The 22,245-nt window shown below is 33.2% G+C and overlaps 1 protein-coding gene across 5 annotated transcripts in view; it reads right to left on the reverse strand.

Moving 5' to 3' along the window:
• Positions 1–22,245, reverse strand: part of CPEB2 (cytoplasmic polyadenylation element binding protein 2) — a 63,450-nt gene that overhangs the window by 18,236 nt on the left and 22,969 nt on the right. For 3 of the 5 annotated variants that reach the window (XM_079153620.1, XM_079153618.1, XM_079153616.1), the window contains 2 exons: positions 15,719–15,769; positions 8,488–8,511 (listed from right to left, as the gene is read on the reverse strand). In XM_079153620.1, coding sequence (XP_079009746.1) covers positions 8,488–8,511; positions 15,719–15,769 — 75 coding nt within the window. The remainder of the gene's footprint in view (positions 1–8,487; positions 8,512–15,718; positions 15,770–22,245) is intronic. The other 2 variants (XM_079153619.1, XM_079153617.1) reach the window with 1 other exon arrangement.

Genomic DNA, 22,245 nt, shown 5'->3' on the forward strand with positions numbered 1-22,245 from the left:
GAATCTCAGGTCTAAGAAAATGATAAAGTCAAGCATAAAAATAGTGTAAAGACAAACTTAAAGGTAACACAGATGTAAAGAAAAATTAATGGAAATTCAGATAGTATAAGGTTTTAATTACAGAGAATTCAGACAGACATGATCTGGAAAAATGACAAAGGTACACAGTCATGTGACAACAATTATATACTGAAAAAAGAATGCTAGATCACTTGATTTTTTTATTATTGTTTTTATGTACAGCAGCAATAACCTGAAGTTTGGGGGACTGGATGTATAACAGAAGAATCCTTCAGAAACTGGTGGCAGAAAGAAAAGAGAACAGACTAAAACAGATTAAGACATAATAAAAAATCCACTTGCAGACTACAGTAAGGAAGGACAAATGCAGAGAGAGAGAGTCATATTTGTATGTAAGACCATGAACTAATCCACTACACATGTGCCAATTTTCCAAAAGTTTACTTGTACATATGCTAAATAAAAATAAGGTACCCTCTTGAGTACCCACTTGAGACCCCTTCAGGAGTTCACCCTTGTATAGGGCATATGCTGTAAAATGCTCTAAAATAATCCTGAGGCTAGACACTGTGAGGATCACAAAATGTAAGAAATAGTTCCCTGACCTCAAGAAATGTACATTTAGAAAAGGTAAAATCTAAACACGAAACTATGAAATAAGGAGAATTCAAGGTCGGCTAATACAGAAACGAGGAGAGTACAAGAAAAGTCCTTTGAAGCCAGCAGGAGTACCTGGCTTAAAAACCAGACTAAGCTGGGAGTAGTGATACATGCCAGCGTCTCAGAGGCTGAGGCAGGAGGATTGTGAGTTCAAAGCCAGCCTTAGCAAAAGTGGGGTGCTAAGCAACTCAGTGAGACCCTGTGTCTAAATAGAATACAAAAAATAGGGCTGGGGATGTGGCTCAATGATCTAGTACCCTGAGTGCAATCCCTGGCACCCTCGCTCCCCCCCCCCAAAAAAAAAAAAAAAAAAACAGACTAAGAAGATATTTAATAGGGGGGAAAAATCCAACTGGGTATAGTGATTCAAGCAAGATGATAACTTTCTTTCCTTTAGAAAAACTTATCTTAGCAAATCCAGACAAAGAAGTTGGAATGAGTAGATGAGGATTGTACAGAAACTCTACAAAGGATGGAGGGCAGTAAAAAGTAGATGAGAAGTAAAATAGGGCAAAAGAATGGAAAATGAAGAAGCAAAGAGACACAGTAGAAAATGAATGATATGAACTATTAACTGGGCATAAGGATAGTAAGGATCTAGAAAGGGATATAAGAAAGGGAAATGAATGAAGCTTTAGATATGTAAAATTTCATATGGTGCAAAGCATGGAACTGGAGCAAAGAGAAGAAATAAATTGCTGGGCGCAGTGGTGCATGGTCTTTAATCCAGCAGCTCAGGAGGCTGAGGCAGGAAGATCACAAGTTCAAAGTCAGCTTCAGCAACTTAGGGAGACCCTGAGCCATTGAGTAAGACCCTTTCTCTAAATAGAATATTTTAAAAAAGGGCAGGGCATGTAGGGGCTAGGTGGGTAAGTGCCCCTGGGTTCAATCCCAGGTATCATCAAAAAAAAAAAAAAAAAAAAAAAAAAGCAAATAATTTGGGGTCAACTCCACAGGGGTGATAGTTTAAAGTTCTTTGTAATGCCAGTAACTAAAAAACAAAGCCAAAAATCCCTCCAGAAGAATGATGAGGATAATTCCTTTGGAAACAAGAAAGCAGAACATTCAAGCAGCTACAGAAAGGAGGGGGACCCAAATGTTACAATACAGTAGTCCTAACAAAAAGATAAAATGGGGGGGGGGGACAGAGCAATTCAATTAAAATGTGAGATGTTAGATAGAGTTTTTTTTAAAAAATGAGAACCGTGTTTGAAGGTATACAAGATATTTGAAGGTACCAGTTTTAGTAAAATTGAATGGTGTTACAAGGAGTTAGTTTTGTGAAGTACGAACATCAAATGAAGACTAGTCCTTGGAAATGTATTTGAGAAAGAAAAAGAAGAATGTAGACAAGTTGTTTTTCTTTTAAGATTGAGTGAAGAATTTTTTTTTTTATATAGAGACAAATGTACAGTCTACAGAATATGCCTTAATCTATAAAGTAAAAAGTATTCAACATAGACTGTCTTTAATATGCTATCATCTTGAACAGGATGACAGACAATGATATAAAGATAATCAGAAATGTGACATCATGCATAGAATTGACTGGGGACAAGAAGGAGGGGAGAGTGGGCTAGGGAAATGTTGGTTATGAGAATGTGAAGTTTACAGGACACAAAAACAGGAGAAAAACCATATTTGGTATAGTAAACAGTAGTTATTTTACAGATTTGATTTCAATATAAATTCTGTAAGATGTTCTGAAAGATACCAGTGTTCACTAAGTGACTATAATTTAATAAATTTAATTTTCTAAAAACTTGTTATTAGAAATAGGGACCAATGAAAAACAAATGCTACTATTCTTTGTCAGAAATGGAAAGAAATCTCTTCAAAATGAAACTACAGGTATCTCTTATTTGAATGCTCAGATTTGTTTCATATTTTAAGAGTTTTTCAAATTTTGAATTTTCAAAATGCATAAGATAGAAACAAGATGCATGCTAACTAGTTTTCAGGGTATAAAAATGCTAAATCCAAATGTACTTATTTCAACAATGCAAATACTTTGGAAACTATTTCATTTTAAAGTGTCCTAACACACATTCAAACTTAGCATTACATAAATCCAATAAATGAAGTCTAAAAGACTTTTATCTTGAGAAAAAAATATAAATCATAAATACTTAGGGTCTAAATAGAAAGACTGAATACAGTAACAAAAAAAAAAATCATTATAAGCAATGCCAGAAGGAGAGATAACCCCAAAAACTTTTTGGTAACTATAATATTTTAAGTATACTTATATTACAAATACATTTTAATAATTTATTATTATAATGGTTACTATAATATTCAATCTATAATAAAATATTACACAGTATAATTATAAAAATATTATACAGTTCATATAACTATAAAAAAATCTATAATCTATTAGCCAAAGATCAGATGAACAAAAAATATAGCTGACAGATTAAGAACATTGCACACAGGAGCCACACTGGCAAGAATTTTCACTGCAGGAAAATAATTACTGCTCTCTTTCAAGAAGCCCCCAAAGCTATGGATTTTTAATATTGATTTAAAAGAGGAGTTAAGTAAATACAGAACTTCAACAAAAATACTACTTTTTATCTTGCCAGTTATTCTTCCCCATAACTCAAATTAATATGACTGCAAAAGAAAAAGAGCACTAAATAAGATATGTCTACCATGTACAATATACTTCATTCTTTCTAAGAATGATATACACATTTTTAGGTTCTTATACTTTGAAGAAATGAAAATTAACTATAATGTAAATGCAGCAAAAGTCCTGTGGGATGCAGCCAATGCCACACATAAAGGAGTATTTATAGTTTTAAATATACATTAAAAAAACTAGAAATGATTAAAACAAATAATCTGTTTCTAAGACATAGAAAGTTGAAAAAATAGCAAATTAAACACAAAAATCATGAAGTACAAAACAAAACAAAACCTAAAGTCGATGACACAGAAAATGAACTTAGCATTAAAAAAAATCAACAAAGACGAGTTCTTTGAAAGCTTAAAAAATTGATATATCCCTAGGCAAAGTTCATCAAGAACAAAAAAAAACTCAAATTATAAATTCTACATATGAAAAAGGGAACAACAATCAATGTAGAACTTACAGACATTAAAAGGCTAAAAACAGGAATATTATATACAACTTTGTTAAGGAATTCAACAACTAAGAGGAATGAACAAATTCCTTTTAAAAACAACAACTAATCTTTCAACACTGACCCAAGAAAAATATAGGAAAATCTAAATAGTTAATATCTTAAGAAAAACAACTAACTTAAAATGCAAATGAAAAACAAGATAAAAAAACCTTCCAACAAAGAACACTGCAGGCCTAGATGGCTATACTGTGAAAGAATGACTTGTATACAAATTCTTTCAGAGCATAAAGAGGAATCACTTCCTAACTTACAACTCTGATATTAAAATCTGGCAAGAATATCATAAGAAAACTCATATATAATATAAATATCCCTTATAAACACATCAAAAATCCTAAATGACATATCAGAAGAATGTAGAGAGCAGGCTGTGCCCTTCTGAGTTGCTCCATGAAAACAGCAGTTTTCAAGTTGTGCCTAACCCTTAGTTATTTCATTTTATAAAGCAGTAGTTTGCCATAAGTTATTCCATTTGAATATAAGTGCTGAGATAGAACTGCACACCTTGTTTGTACAAGTAAACAGCCACTCTTTAGCTGCCTAGCACAACCACAAGACACAAACTGAAAAATTGTGCTAATAAAAACGACAACCTGTGAACTCACCGAATTAAATCAGAAGCACATGGATGCATGAGCATATTGACCCCAATATCAGAAAAACCAGGTTCATGAGCATATTGGCTTATTAACCCCACAAGATTACGAGAAGAAGCAACCCCCTTAATCTGAGACCCAAAAAAGGAGGAACAAGGTAGCACACTGACCCCATCATCTTGTCACTCACCATGAGCCTTGTCCAGGAAAATTGCCACAGCAACAAACCTTTATTTTTGTCCCCAGTTTCAGCTCAGCAGTTTCTCCTACCACTGATGACGATGCAGAGCCCACTTCAAACTGACATCTCGAGCTGATACTGAGACTGCTGTCTGTCTGGACCCTGGACTAGAATAAGTTCCATGCACCAACAGCTCTGTGCCTCGAAAAAGTTCTTCAGCTGGTTCATAATCTTATCTGACCACCTACAAGGACTCTGAATTCCTTTGTGCTCTCTGCTTTTGCTCAGTTCAGCCTTCTGAACCCCAGTGGCCACCTTAACCCATTTCTGTAACACACACACATGCACACATGTAATTATGGAAGTGTGATGTGTGACTTGAGTGTTACAGATATTAGAAATTACAAATGAAATGGAATAAAAGATTTTGAGATTGCCCAATTACCAGGTGACCCATGAGTACTTGATGAATTGCAGCTGCTGAAAGTAGTGTAGCTTGGGAACTTATTGTTATTGAGTACATTCTTACACTGTGGAAAGACACAGATTTGTTTGGTCTATATTAATAGCGTAGCTCACTCAGGACACAGAGCAAATCCAAAAATATATGAAAAGGTAAAATATATCATGATTAAGTGGAATGTATTATAAGCCTAAGAAACCGTGCTTCACCATCATTACTAGTCATCAGGAAAATGCAAATTAGAACCATAATGAGTCACTACTCATGTCTTTGCAAATTTCATCTCTGATATATTTACCTTAAAATTAAGTTCATTAAAAATTCTGTTTCTTTTAAAAACTGGTATGGCTGGGTGAAGCAGTCTCCTCAAAGTGGGCAAGTTGGGTCAGCAAATTAAGCTTTGCAAGTCATACATTCTTTGTTGCAACTGCTCAACTCTGCCATCATTCTAATTCCAAAGTAGCCATACAATAAGTAAATAAATGGGCAAATAACCACTCTGTTTCATAAACTTTGTTTACAAAAAGAGGAAGCTTGGCCTATGAGCCATAGTTTGCTGACTGCTGTGTTGAAGTATTATCCTGGCAGTTTTTTCTTTTTAATGCTTCAGATGCCTTGCCCATTCTCTGATAACTATTGAAATTATCAAAGATGAGGATTCCAGCCTTGATTTAATCATAATAAAAAAAGATTTGGTAGGGGAGATATTAGGAAGTATGCACTTATTCTAGCTACTTCATAAGACTATTTCAAATCAGAAAGTAGTGATTCAGCTCTAAAATACATGGTATATTATTAATTATTCCTTATTTAAGATAGCACATAAATCTGAATGGCTATATGGTATAAATAAATCAAACCTCAGTAACTAAAACTCTATAGTTTGTCTCCTTTTAAAGTTATTTTTCTTATCTTCCCATTCCATGTGTAATTTACTAATTCAACCTTTGAATTTACCTGCTGGAAAAGATTGCTCCCTGAGGCTTGTATTATTAAAATAGGCTCTTTATTTCTATTATTCATTCTGGAGCAAAGCAGTCCTTTAATCCTCTACTAATTGGGCAGACTATGATATAGAAATATTTTAAGTTGAATGACAGAGCTTAAATCACACTTCATACTATCCTGGCATAACTCCCACCCTAGCTAACCCAGATCACCCTACTTTACCCTCAGAGTGGAATAAAAAAAACACTGAATAATACCAAAGAGAGGTCGTTTTCTACATGTGAAAGTCAGCTCCCCATGTGGGTGTTCCTTTCTTGATGCTGTTCCTCAGAAATCTCTGAAGCAGAACTCTCTCTGGCTCCCAAGGAACAGAGATAAGAGATACTAAGAGTAGTAGTAGGTTCCAAATGAAACGCAGGGAAAGGAATCTTTTTCTTAATTACTTCCAGTGAAAATTACATTTTGATTATTCCTAAGTCATATTTCATAAATTATTATCTAAAGTCAGCTTGATTTGAAGTTCTTATTGAAGAAATTAAGAGGTATAAAGTCATCTTGGTAGTAATTTGGTCTGATTGTAATCCAGTCTTAAATGGAAACAGCTACTCTGGGCTATAGGGTGAGTCAAAGACCACAAGTAAGAAAAAAAACCAATTCTTTCTAAATTGGATTATGAAAGTCAGAATGCCTTGTGAAATTCACACTTTCCTGTGACTATCAAAATCAGAATTTTAAAAGATTTTTACTTCCCGGAGAACCAACTAAAAAAATTACTATAGTAATGCCATATAATCTGAGAGGAAAATTTGGGCATTAATCCTCTCTTATGCTAAACCAAATACGTGAGAAAACTGCCAGCTTTGTCCTAAAGGAGAATTTTACCATATATGAAGCCTTAAAACCACGCGAGTCTTCCTGAGAGGCAGTTTTGAAGTACAACATAGAAGAATGAATGGTAGCAAGTTCCTATCTAAAAGCAGCAAAAGAAATGTTTGCTTTTGCTTAATATCATAATCATAATCTACACCTATTGAATTGAGATATAAGTAGATATAAGCAACATGACTTTCTGACACCTTGCTCCTAAGAATTTACTAGATCATGATATTTACATTGGAGTATTCCTAACTAAAGTCACTAAAGTTAAAAATTGGTAAGTATCTAACGAGAAAATTGAATTGCTCTGTAGTTTCAAAAATATTTAAAGATCAGATTAGTAAACGGATGGGTTGTTTTCAAGAAAATGAGTACTAAAATTCTAAACTGTCCCACTCTCTTCTCAGTTTGCTAATAGAAGTCTTTAGAAAGTTATTCAGTTTTATATTTCTAAATCTTGAGCTTCTAACTTTTTAGTGAGAAAACTGAAGAACCAAAAGTATGTGAAGAAACCAGATTCAAGCAATAAAATTAAATACAGACAATCTGAAATATGAAATTGAACTACAACTTAAGAATATAAAATGCTAGTTTTGGTTGACAGTGGTAGCAGATGGCTTCACTTGTTTGTTTTCAAAGTACACACACTCATGACTAGGTGAAAAGAAATTGAAGCACTGGCACACATCCACAAAATGTATCAAAGGGCACTATTATTACTGTCTACACTCCATGGCTTAAGAGAGAGCCTAGAGGTTAGGAAAACACTTTGTATTCAGTGTGGCACTCCTAACAAGCAGAACTGCACCAGCACCATGAGCACTGCTCACTTGGAGGACAGTCCAGTAGTGTTGTCAATTTTGCTTACTCTCATGCTATCTACTCTCCTCCCTCTAAATTTCTGCACATGGAAGAGGGAGAGGCAAAGTTTTACAGAGAGAAAATGTCAGCTGCTTTCTTAGTGAGTTCAGTAACAGTGCTGCATCACACAGTCATAGGACACCACACAACAGTGCTGAGGGAAACCCTGTTGCCAGGGAAGGAAAGAGAAACCAAGGGGCAGTGGGGAGGGAGAGGTGTTAGAAAGACTATAGTTTTAGAAGACAGACTCATACTAGCAACAGAGTTTCTAACCGTCAGTGCTAATTATCTACTTAGTATATGTGCTATTTTCAACTGAGTCAAAGATAAAAATAATCTAGAGTTGTAAATTATATACAATATCTAAGACAATGGGATAGTTGAGAGGAAGGAAAAAAAATCACATGGCCTGTCAACTTTACTAACTTTATTAAACATATTTCTTAAGCATACACACTATAAACAGCAGCCTTATTTTAAAAGACACAAATCACTTTTTAAAAAAAGTTTACAAAGGAACATTTTATTAAATAACCATAATTAGTATGAAAATACACCTTTAAAGTTAAGAGAGTCAGAATTAAAAACTTATACAAGTGATTACATCAAAATATAATTCTGTGAGTTTTTAAACATTGTATGAAAAATCTGGAATAATTAATTACAACATTGATCAGTAAAACCCAATTAGAAACAATTATACTGTAGCAAACAGAAAGGAATTACCTCGTCTTCGCCCATAACTCCTTGCTGCATGTAAACAAAGGACAAATTGTAAAATGTCAGAACTAAAAATAAGCCCACATATACAAATATCTGTGATATGAAAAGCCATGTGGGCATCGGAAAATTAGTGCTATTTTTAGAGCTGTGATAATATCACTACATTATATTTGCCTGATGTTTTACCATTTAAAAAGCATTTTTAGGTATGTGTGTGTATGTATACACACACATTTTTAGGTATGTGTGTGCACACACACACGTATGCACACAATAACTCAAGAAGTTAAAATCTAAACAGTTTAAAACAGATAATTTTATTAAATAACCATTAACATCACCTGAATCATATAAAACTATGAAATTAGGAAATACATAATTTATCCTAATTCACATTTAAAAATCAGAAATATTTAATTCATCTGATCATGATAGGAATATACAACAATTTATAGTTAAACAGTATCCCAAATAATTTTCTCAATGAATGGAAACAACTTGAATTCTTATTTCCTATTTTTTATAAAGAGTGGTAAGGTATGTGATATCCAACAAACTGCTATTTAGATCTAATCTACATTACAGCAAGAAATAGTTGACCAAGAAGATATACTACTTACTAAGCTGATACTATGAGGCCTGTACAGCTTAGCTAGAATATAAAAATCTGTGTTCACACTTGCTTGGTTAGAGAAATGGTTAATGATGTACTATAGCTAATAACACTTTCTAGTCTTTTGATATATTTCACGACATTTTTCAACTAAGTATTTATGCATCTACCTCTGGGAAAGATTCAGATACAAATCATTATTAATATAATCAAAGAGAGGCATTTCAACTTGATACTAGCTGTATACACGATTCCTGTAGAGAAAAAAATACTAAAATTTCTTCTTAAGAACTAACCAGTGTGATAAAATCTCCAACGTGATTTTAAATAACTCATCTTCTCAAATCTGAGTACACAATGAGTATTTTTACCATAGAATAAATGTATAAAATCAAAGCAATAAACCGAAAAAATGACTATTAAAAATTAATGTCTTAATTCATGTTCAAAGACTCTTTTGGGTCTGGAAAAAATTCAATATTGAATAAATCTCAAATCAAAATATGCAGTAAAAAATGTCAGATGTTTCAACCCCCCCAAAAGATCAAAAGAAAACATTTGACTTCATTAAATACAGTCCCTTATAGAAATTTTACAAAATGTATTTTCAATTTTATACTAAGTCTTTAAAGGAAGTATGACTATAGGTGAGACTATTACCTTAATTCTTCAATAATAAAAAAAAACGGAAAAACAAACTTATCAACCCTTGGTCATTTACATTTGCAAGAAAAAGTAAATAACATAGGGTTCATATCAAAACCTCTTAAATAAACTAGCAATTTTCATCTCTCATTACAGTGTCTTTATTAAACTCTATAATTTATTTCATGCTTAGCCTGTCCTTAAGCTCCTCAAAGCCTGGAAGATTTATTTCATAGCTCACCTGTTCTACATATTAGTTTAGGGTGTGAGTGAAAGTGCACGTAGCATTTAGAATTTTGTTTTCTAGGTCTTCAAAGATTTTTAGAGGCCTTAAAAATAACATTTCACAGCAATGGGAGATCAACTACACAATATCAGATTCATAAAAATAATTTTAATAGAGCTATCCAGAACAGTAGGCTGATTGAGTGAATTCTCTCAAGTCTTAGTAGGCACATCAAGCTTGGAAATAGTCAACAGGTCCCAAACCCTTCACAGCATGTCTCAAGAGCTGGGTTTCTTGCTTATCCCTGGGGTAAAGCCTAATGATGTTAATCCAGTATGAATTTGCTTTAGAAAATTTCATTCATAGCTGAAGAGGGTCAACGATTTTAAAAGCAAATAAAACTATTTTGATTAAATTTCAAGTCAAATGATGAATTATGCTGAAGCCATAATGTAGCACAAAAATCTTTACCTACTGAAAAAATTAACGACATCATAACCAGTTTATGTTCTTAAATAGTATGTTCTTAGCTGAGGTACTTAATACCAAAATTGTGAAAATACGTATAAATATTCACAGCATCTTAAGTTTCATCACATTCCTAGGCTTGAACATAATTATTTATAAAATTTCTCCAAGTAGCTCATACCTGAGGAATTTTAGAATCCTGTAAAAAGCCACTGCATTTTTTTTTTTTTTCAGATTACTCTCAGAAGTAAAACTGATTACACATGTAAAGCTAAACCATGTGAAACATTTCCTATTGCCTGTTATGGAAATAACCAATTTGCCACCATCATCCTTAAATAATGTGTTTATACTACCAATGTTTCTACATGATTTATGGAGGTATGTTCCAGTATAATACCAAATCAGAATTATCAGAAACCCCCAGTAAGAAAATAAAGTTATAAGTGACATTATTTTTTAGAAAAAGCTTTCTTTAAATGGTCTGTCTGCTCCTTTAATTCAGAATATGACTTAGGAAGGAAAGAATTTTGTTGCATAAAAATTATGTTTATAACATCGAAATTCATGAATATATATTTCATAAAGTATTTATAAAAAGTAACCTCACACAAAAAATGAGGACTGGCTATTTGATACACATATATGTACATTTAATCTACACATATATCACGCATGTCAAAATATATTATTGATGTGTACTTCTTTATGCATTTAAAGATAATAAGAAGGCTCTGAAAAAAACTAGAGGACCTCGCCTATAAGAAGTGACTTTACAATTTCATCCTTGGTTCTCAGTAATGTTATTCAGGTTTTTACCCACAGCTATAAAAAAGAAATAGAATGATTTTAACATTCTGTTTAGGGACTTGGTGCCTTTAATACTGACTCTCATCTAAAGCTGTGGCACCTGAATTACTTCAGCTGGAAGAAGGAATATGAAAGACATAAAATTAGCTGGAAACAGAGGTGAAAACTCTCTCAGTGAGAAACTAATTTTTATTTCTTCAACTTGAAAAAACCAGGAAGAGAAATATAACCACCCCCAAATTATAATAATCCTTTTCAAGATCCAAAAGAAATCTGCTGTCATCCACTCCATTCATTCCCACCAGAATGACAAAGAATGGCTACCCAAGATTCCCATTTTCATGACTTAATGTAGTGTATGTAGAGCATCTGCCTTTAGAAATGCAGCTTAATTTATGAGTAAATTTTCTTAAGTAGAAGTTATGTATAATTTCTTTCCTCCCAAAAAGTACAACAAACTTTTGATCACATATATGGCAGTACCTGGGTAATAAATGTAAATTTAAATTTCAAACTAGCTTGCTGATACCATCCAATCCCCTTTCTTTTGCTGTGCTTGTTAAGGTGCAAATAAAAAGTACATAATTTTACTTGGGAGAGGTGGGGAAAGTACAATGCAATCCAAATGGAAATAAATACTTGAATAGTACACCATCTTGAATTCCTTGTTACTGTGGAAAACAGGGATTTGGGTGTTTATTATTTTACTACTGATAATATGTAAGTGTAAGATTTATATACTCAGAAATATAAACATTTAGGCTGTCATTCTAACTTTAGACAGTATTTAACCTCAGGTTTCTAGACTATCTATATATTCTTATATATGGGATTTCCCTAAAGTGCTGAATGGTAAATGAGGACTCTTCTATAATATTTTAATTATTCAATGGTGGCAGTCTCTAAGTCAATTCATCTTGATTTCAACTCAATTTGAGGAACAGTCTACTCAGAAGTAGGAGCCACTTTGCAGTTTTATTTATTAATGATGTTTGTACTTATTCTTCTACTAATGTTCTGTTGCATATTTTTCATTGTTCAAAATTTTAAAATCTAGGTATTTTCATGATATACAGGTGGAAAACATATCTGAATGAACCAAATCTCAGAGTTAAGAATATGCCAGAGGCAATTAATAGTTTTTGCTAATGTGATCAAGGTCATGACTTTTAACCATTGCCTGAGAATTACTTAATGGACTATTTAAAAGTTTAGCAGTAAGCTGGGCACAGTGGTGCACACCTGTAATCCCAATGACTCAGGAGGCTGAAGCAGGAGGATCACAAGCTCAAGGCCAACCTCAGTAACTTAGTGAGGCCCTAAGCAAAAGAGTGAGACCCTGGTTTCTAAGAAAAACTAACACGGTAGGGGACGTGGCACAGTGATTAAGTACTCTGGGTTCAACCCTCAGTATCAAAAAAATAAATAAAATAAAAGGTTTAACCAGAATTATTAATTCACTAGTAAGGTATGCTATTTAATTACAATACTTATGAATTTATTTTAATCTGTGCATTATGGAAATTGATCTTGCATATCTCAAGAAGCTAGGGTACTATACTATTTTGGTCCAAATGTTGCCCCTATATATCTTCTTCAAATGGTTCCAGTTGGCTTTTTGGAATAACATAAAACAAGTTTTGTACTTATATATGATATCCTTCAAATAGTTCAAAGTATCGATGTATCTTCTCTTAATTTTATGTTCTCCAAAGTAGACATACTCAGTAATTTAATCTATTCAAAGAACACAATTTTCACTCTTGCAAAACCATTGTTTCTCACTGTTCTACATCACTCACTACTTCCAGCTAACATTTACTTTCAGGAACTGTTATAAATGCTTTAAATGAGGGAATTCACTCCATTCGCTCTTCTAAACAGTCCCTCTGAGACAGGCAGCATGCTATTTCCATTTTAGATATGCAGAAACTAAGTCAAAGTAAAGTAAAAGTAAACTGTTCAAGGTTACACAGTTAGAAAAAGCAAACTGGTTTCAGAGTCTGTGATATCAACCACTATGAGCTACTGCTAAATCACTACAAAAATGTTCAGACAAAATGTATTACTAAATATTGGTTTTTTGAAAGTCAACAATATTAACTATGCTTGTATGGTAAAGGATACAACCTATTTAATCAATTGCCCAAAATAAGTTAAAACTATGCCATACTTTGTTTTTAAAAGCTTTTAATAATTTAAAAAGTCATCCTCCGTACGTGGTGACGCACTTTCTTTAATTGGTCAATGATATTTAATAAATATTTAGTTTAAGCAGAACCTTGGACTAATAAGATTTACATTTCATATTTCCAGAGAGACAATATGCTAATACAGCTGAATTTCCTGCAGTTAAAAGTAGCTGTTAGTGCCCTAGTTTGCTAGTTCTCTCTTCAATAACCTTGATGTCCACTAAAATTTAAATAATTACTATTCAATACTTCTCTATCCCACAAACATACCCAATTATGTGATTCTTGCTTCACCTCTTTACCAGTGATCCAAAATAAGTAAAAGAAATTTTTTCCCCTTTGGATCAAATTGTCTCTTCCTGACCTATATACATCTTGATGTCCTAGTTTCATTGCCCTTAGTCTCTTGCCAAAAAGGTTCCAGAATTTCTAGGATGACTTCCTGTACTGAATATGTATTGCAGTTCTAAATGGTAGACTACAAGAATGCTTACATAATTTTAAAAAAGTGGATTTGTTTGTAAAAAGACATAATTGTTGCTTGAAATGGAATATTCTCATGTTTTATATGTGATGAAACTCTTCTCAAGGGCTTTTGACAACAAAATCATCAATTAGTTTAAAAAAGTTTAGTGCGACAGAAAAGCAAGTTGCAAAAACAATATGCCTATGAAGCTCTCCACTCACAAAATTAGCATATTTTATTGTGATCATCCTAGCTCACTGTATTTCATTCAACAATCTAAGAATGTCTGTGAATAATCTAACGAATTATCTAATAAAGTACTTCTCTTTCAAATGGACTTTTAACAGAATACGTGAAATATATGCAAATTCAAACTTTTATTTTAAACAGAATTGCTTTATCACAAGTTAAAGTAAATGTGAGCAATCTTTATTTACCAGAGTGTTTAAGGAAGGTAGATTGATATATACAATTTATTGTTACCTAAACTTATCCTTATTTTATAAATCAAGCAAAGGGAATAATAAAAATAAGCTATTTTCAGTTTTGTAAACTCAGTTACAGCAGTATCCTTTTTAGTCACAGATTTAGAATCAGAAGCCAGCTGCCAAGTAGAAAAAAAGCTGAACACAGAAATGGAATTTCTAGAAAGAACCTTTTTTGTCAGAAAACCAGTGCATACAAGAGAAAGAAACCAGTCAATATACAACTTAAATGTTGAACAGGTCAACCCAATCAGATCTCTTAACACTCTTCTTCAATTTTTTTCTCTCATTCCAAAATCCTAACTATTCTGACAGTCTCCTGGATAGCGTGAACTTTATTTTTCTGTTACTACTGTTGTCTTTACTTAATATTAGTTCACATGGCCTACCACTACATTGGCCTCATTTCAGTCTTTGTTCCTGGACTTTACTGCCACCTTATTTCAACAAAACTTGAGTTGAAATATAAGAGCCAAGTCCTTCCAATGTTATTTTTTAAAAAGTAACTGGAGTTTCTATTTCTTTCATAACTTTTCCTTTCTTCACTCATCTAGTGTGAAGGATATTTAAATTTTCAGTCCATACTCCTACAATCATGGCTGTGCTAAGTTCTGTGACTCTGTTAATACATTAATATTTGTTAAACAGAAAGAATAAAGCTCAAAGCTTATTCTTATCCCAACTGAACTTCACTAAGTAAACTTTCTAGTTAGAATCAATTAATTTGGCATTAATTTTTAAATTTACAGAATCACCAGTATATTCAACATAAATGTAAGTATTTACACTAAGAGAAAGTTCTATATACTTCATGAACTTGATCTTATTTAATTCTCGTAGTAATCCTGGAGACTGTGTTTCCATTTTACAGTTGGGGAAACGAAGGTCCGAGTTACTTACCAAAAGTCATAAACAGAAAAGTCAGTCTAAACCAGTTCAAATAGGACTGCCCCAATGTCTGTGACCACTAAATTAAATCACACTGTCACAAATATACTTCGATGACTACTACAGCCTGAAGTATATTCAGATTTCTAATTCTTTCTGTATAGGAATATCTATAATTTTATTTGTTGTAGTTTATTGTTTTTGATACAGGGTCATTGCTATGTTGCCTAGTCTGGTCTCAAAATGATGAGGTCTAAAATTCCTACTGCTTAAACCTCCTGAGTAGCTGGGATTACAAGTATGCACCACTGTGCCCAGTTATAGCTTTATTTTCACACTTATAAAACGATTAAATTATGTGTATGGAGAAGTTTCAGAGAAACATGTATTTATCTTTACTTATATAACCAATTAGAAATAAAACTTTATTATAAAACTTACCATTTAACATCAAAAGATTGTCAGTTCCTGGATGTGGATAGCTCAAACGACCTTTAAAAAGAGGAAAAAAGTATTTTGAATATTATAGAGCTATTTCAAAAGCCAAAAAAAAAAAAAAAAGCAGATGGTGGTGGTAAGGAGGAAATAATATTGAGCACAGTATATTTCATAAAAAATCAAAAAGTTAATCTTTAACTCAAAGTATATTAACTAAATTATCTTTGGAAATTGAAAAAGTTAGCCTTAGTTCCTAGATTGTAAGATCACAATGTGATTTGAAAACAATGACATTCAAATGTGTTTCCTAAAATGTAAAAACAATGTAGAAGTCCTAGTTGTGAACTTAATATGGGATGTGAATTTATTTTTTTCAAAGTTGTTTGTAATTTTCTCTATAGATCTCTCATACAAAAAATAAAAAATGAAGGAATTTTTATTTCTATATCAAAAATGACTAAAATGTTAACATAAAAAATAAGAAAAAAATTCATCACAACTTGCTATTTAATTCAATGTGGTTTTATGATATTTAAATAAAGCATAATAAAAACATCAATTTTATTATTACAAATGTTATTGGAAATGTAGCTTTGTTTAGGTTTTTCAAATGATTTAAAAATAAAAATGTTACAGTTTGTGAGCATGGCAGCAAAGTATTTCCTTTGAGTCATTCCTCATTCAAGAATTTTGTTTACAGAAGGGAAAAGAATACTACATAATGCTACAAAAATAAATGCTATGCACAAAATATACTGTGGTGTAGACAGTGTTTTTATAAGAGCGTAAGACTTGCTTGACTAAATATACCAACAATAAGGATGATCATTATTTTCAGCCTATTAAAATATAGTACTTTTTCTGGGCATGGTGGCACACCCTGTAATCCCAGTAGCTTGGGAGGCTGAGGCAGGAGGATCTGAGTTCAAAGCCAGATTCAGCAGCTTAGTGAGGCTCTAAGCAACTTAGCAAGACCCTGTCTTTAAATATTTTAAAAAGAACTGGGATGTGGCTCAGTAGTAAGCGGCCCTGGGTTCAATCCCTGGTACCAAAAAATAAATAAATAAATAAATAAAATAAAATAAAATAAAATACAGTACTTTTCTCTAAAGTCTGAATCTGATAGAGCAGACTAGAATCTGATAAATCTCTTCAGAAAATGGTTAAAAATTAAATGTCTAGGATTGTATTCTAGCCACTTTTAGCACTATCTGTTTAAAAAAGATAGGATAATAGCATTTAATTCATTGCCACCAGAAGGATGACTAATATATATCTGAATGTGACAGAAGCAGAGTAGAGACAAACTGCATCCACCTTACCACCTCTGCAGGTACTACACGGAGGCTTCAGTGTATCCAAACATCCCAAACAAGACAGAGATTGCTGGCTTTTGTTCTAATTATGAAGTTAATTTGACCATCTATGAATGCAAGCAGGAGTAGCATATCATCCAATTTTGGCATTAATGTCTACATACATATATGAAAGATTATGTTGCAGAGGAGACCTGTAGGGGTCCACAGTGACCAAACAGCTCTTGGGATCCTGCACTAAGGTTCTGGTCACACAGAGCAACAAGCGGGAGTTTATTAGAGAAAGCAAGATAAGCACATAGTACCTTCTCAGGAGAGAATCTTGAAGATCTTATAAAGAGTCAGGGTTTTGTAAAGGATTTAGGGTGCTTTGTTTTTGCCTTAGTTTCTCATATTCCCTTAAGTGGTTGTTACTCTTTGTATAGCCCTCAGCAAATTTTCTTAGTGAGGGTTGTTTAGACATGGACATGAGGGGAGAGTTGTGAGGATCTGGTCACAAGTCACAAGAGATAGTTGTGACACAGTCTTGAAACAATAGTTCCCTCAAGAGGTTATTTACTATGGCTGGGGGAATGTTTGACATACCAGTGCCCATTTTCCAGACACTTGTCAGCTTTAATTATGTTCTGTTATCACCAGTGCTGTTACTTACAGACTCTCCTTGATGGATATATCTGATGTCCTATCCCTACTCACCTGCTCATGGCTGACAGTCTACCTAATACACACACACACACACACACACACACACACTCTTGCATCTGAGTTCTAATTTAACTATGGCTCATTTTAATTTCAGACTCAGCACAGTTAAGCAAAATGTGTTATTGTTCCTTAAAAGGACACTTTCCCATCTCTTTATTTACTAGGACACTTTCCCATCTCTTTAATTACTCCTGAGTTTCATGCTACAAGATATTAGTTAACTAAATGAACTAAATAAGGTTGTCATCCTCTAAAAACATAATTAATTTTATTGTACTGATACTTGGGTTTTTTTTTTTTTTTTTTTTTTGTGTGTGTGTGTGTGTGTGTGTGTGTGTACACCAAGGATTGAATTCAGGGGCACTCACCCACTGAACCACATCCCCAGCCCTATTTTGTATTTTATTTAGAGACAGGGTCTCATTGAGTTGCATTTCTCTTCTACTGAGGCTGTCTTTGAACTCTTGATTCCTGTCTCAGCCTCTCGAAAAACACTAGGATTACAGGCATGTGCCTTTAATATGGAGTGAGAATTTTTACAGGAGATACAAAATAGAAAGAGCTAGGAAACAGTTTTCCTAAATTGGATTTCAACAACATTGCACATTTTTCTGAAGTATCACAGCTTATTTTGGAAATATATTTCTAAACATCTTCCTGCACATGGCCAAATTTAGAGAATAATTTAAGGCCATGAAAAAATTACTCTTATTTCTGACTTGAGTTTTAAAATAAAAAAGCTCCTACAAAAGTGGCAACCTGTTTTGCTATTCAGTATAACAAGTTAATTAAGTGTTTTGTGCCGACAGTGTGTAGGATGTGGAGGATACAAAAATGAATAAGACATAGTCTCTTATGATGTGGTAAAAGAGACAGACACAGATATATAACTTCAATAAAATTTGCCAGGTGCTCAAAGAGTACAGTATGTTACAAAACAAAACAAAACAAAACAAAACAAAACACAAAGACGCATTTAACCAAATCCAGGAATTAAGGCAAGACTTCCTGGAAAAATAAAGCAAACACAGGGCTTTCCTGAGACCTGGTTCCATTTTGAAAGACAGACATCTTTTCATTCGCTACATAATTATTTTCTAACAGGTTCATTGTTCACTTTACTTATCTCAAGAGAAAGGTAACAAGATAGTTACATTGCTCATAGTCTTTTGACACCTTGGCATTGAATAGACTTAAAAAGTATACCAAGGGCAGAAAATTTTAAAAGAAAACTACCTATTTGCAAATGAGTGTATATTTGTATATATGTTAGAGCTCCCCACACAGAAAAACCTCTCAATGTAACTAATAAAATACTCCAAAATGAAATAAACAAATTTAGACTCATTTTTAAATTATCCAATCACTTTACCATCGTGAAAATATTAATATATCTTTACAAGTTAACTTTTACAGTTTTGTTTTACTTAGGATGTTATTATCACTACTTTCACTAAGGTCCTACATGATCTGGTAACACTTGAGAATTTACTGTTACAGGAGCTTTTTTCTAAGTTCTATACAACCATTTAATCCTGACAACAATTCCATGGGTTTGCTACTATTTTCTTCCTATTTTAATATGAAGACACTGTGTCACAAAAGGTTAAGTAATTTGCCCAAGGTGATAGCCAACTGGAGTAGCACTGGAAGGATCTGAACCTCCACAGCTTGATGTGGCACTCTTTAATCACTATCTTATTACAGACTTCCTATTGCTAACATGTAGTATACAGAAAGGCACAGATACTGTATCACGGGACAAATATATCTATTAAAAATTCACAGAGTGGGCTGGGATTGTGGCTTAGTGGTAGAGCACTTGCATGTGTGAGGCACTGAATTTGATTCTCAGCACCGCATATAAATAAATAAATAATGGTTCATCAACAACTAATAAAAATATGTTTAAAAAATTCACAGAGTGGTTATATGGTATACTATATAACAAATTTTAATATTGAAAAATTGGAAAAAAAAACATATTGCTATAAAACTAATTTATCCATGTTATCTAAAGTCCTGTAGCGCAGTGACTGATAGTTGTACACTAATACCTACCCGTTCCTGTCAATAAAAGGACCCCCATGTTGGAGAGGCACAAAGCTGCCCAGAGTAAAATACTACATTTCTCAGTCTTCCTTGTAACAAGTGTGAATATGTGTGTAAGATCTGGTCAATGGGATATAATGTAAAATGGTTTTTACAGGGCTAGAGATATAGCTCAGTTGGTAGAGTGCTTGCCTCACAAGCATAAGACCCTGGGTTCAATTTCCAACACTGAAAAAAAAAGAAAAAAACCAAAAAACAAAAAAAGGTCGTTTGTACAATTTCTGGAAAATATCCTTAAAAAGTAAGACTTTCCTTTCCTTTTTCCTGCTTGCTGAAATGATATGATGGCTGACCCATATTTAACCAGAAGATAGAAACTCACACTGACCACCCAGGTCGAACCACCTGTGATACAAATCATCTCTTGGTCTGATCTATTCACATTACATATGTTACCCATGTGTTTGTCACTTGGTAGTTTTACCAGACATCAGATTGACTGTCATAACATCATAGTACTCATACGTAGGGGCTGATACTATGTAAGGTTTCAGTGATCCTCTGGGGGTCCGAAAACATACTCCCTGTGAATAAGGGGGTACTATGAAAATGTACTCCAAAACCTTAATATTCATGATAAGAATGTCAACCAATGCCTCACAGTGATGAGAAAAATGCTAAAAAAAAAAAAAAAAAAAAAAAAAAAAAAAGCCATACATTTTGCCAAGACTTTCAAGAAAAAAGTAAACATTTAAGTCATATACTACAATCATGAAGATCCTGAGTTAGAAGTAACATTAAAGACAGGCAGTCTAACAGAGGGGTTAAAAAAGCACATGCTGGAGGCGGGTATGGTGGCACACACCTGGAAGGCGGGAGGCCAAGGCAAGAGGATCACAAATTTGAGGTCAGCTTCAGCATCTTAGCTCTGAGCAACTTAGCAAGACCCTGCACCAAACTAAAAAAATAAAAAGGGCTGGGGATGTGGCTCAGTGGTTAATTGCCTCTTGTTTTACTTTCCCTATACATCCCCCCAAAAAAGAAAAAAATAAATAAAGCAAAGGCTGGAGAGCTACCAAGTTTCATCGCTTAATAGCAGTTGAAACTTGGCCAAGTATAAAATAAGAGTAAATGCCTACATGTTAGTTGTGGAAATAAATGATATTTATAATGTGATGAACTGCATAGGTACGGTAAACATAAAACACACACTCTTAATTGAAGACAGCTCATCATTCTTATGTGCTTTAAATGAAGCACTGCTCCCAGTGGTTTGGTATATTCTTCCAATATTTTTTTATCATCTACATTTCATCTTTACTTCTAAATCCAATTAGGAACAAAAAGGTTCATACCAAGTCTGGTAAAATCCACTTAGAATGTGGTCATTACCAACCTTGAATAACTCCAATCTCTGTTCAGATCCAAGGGGCAGGACAGTCATTCCTGACCTCACTCCCAAATCTCAATGCATGCCTCATAAAAGCCTAAGAATAAGATCATACAAATGTAGAAAAGACCCTTAGATCCAAAGTACCAGATCCCAAGAGAGCAACAGATTCATTCCTTACCTACCTCTAAAGCCATTAATCTGCTCTAGATTCAAATGAAGTTAATCTATTTAATGAACTCTTAAATAAGGATCCTACCACAATTTTTTTCATCCAAACAATATTTATAAAATTTCAGACTTTTATCCAATCAACACTATAAAATATACTAAGAAACACCAAGGAGCACAGAATACCAAAATGTTTTTTTTTCAAGTAAAGTACAATCACAAAAGAAACACAATAACAAAAGAATAAACTTAAGCCATTAATCATCTACTAAGATAATGTGTTACCATAGAGTTACCACAATAAAAATAACATGCAACTAATATTAAAACCAAATTGGACTAATGGTTGCAGAATTTTTTGCTGTAAGAGCATTTTAAATAAAAATAATGCTAATAGTTATTAAGAATGACAAATGAGCAATCAAACATTACCAGTGGCATAATGAATTGGTATAAAACTTAAAAATAGGGTGGCAATATGGACAGTCTTCAATTTACAAGGGTGCAAAAGTATACCCATAGAACCATTGTTTTTCACTTTCACTAGTCAATAATTGCATGAAATATTTAACACTATTATAAAATATTATCAACGATTTTGCCCAACTATTGGCTAAAGTAAGTGTTTCCGAAAACAGTTAAAGTAAGCTCAGCCAAAGTGTAATTTGGGGCAGGTTTTGTGTCTTAAATGCGTTTCTCACTTATAGCATTTTCAATTTATCAAAAACCAGGGAGCATCTGTACATATTAAGTGCTTCAAAAACAAATTTATTAAGTTTATCCTATGAAAATGAACGCAGAAAGAGTTCACTGAATTTTATTTCGTATTAAAAATACCTAAGCATCCGATTTTGGTGGAAAGGTTATACAAATTATATTACAGGCATGGATAATAT

Source organism: Sciurus vulgaris (genome assembly GCF_902686455.1).
Source record: "Sciurus vulgaris genome assembly, chromosome: 9".
Classification (NCBI taxonomy): Eukaryota; Metazoa; Chordata; class Mammalia; order Rodentia; family Sciuridae; genus Sciurus; species Sciurus vulgaris.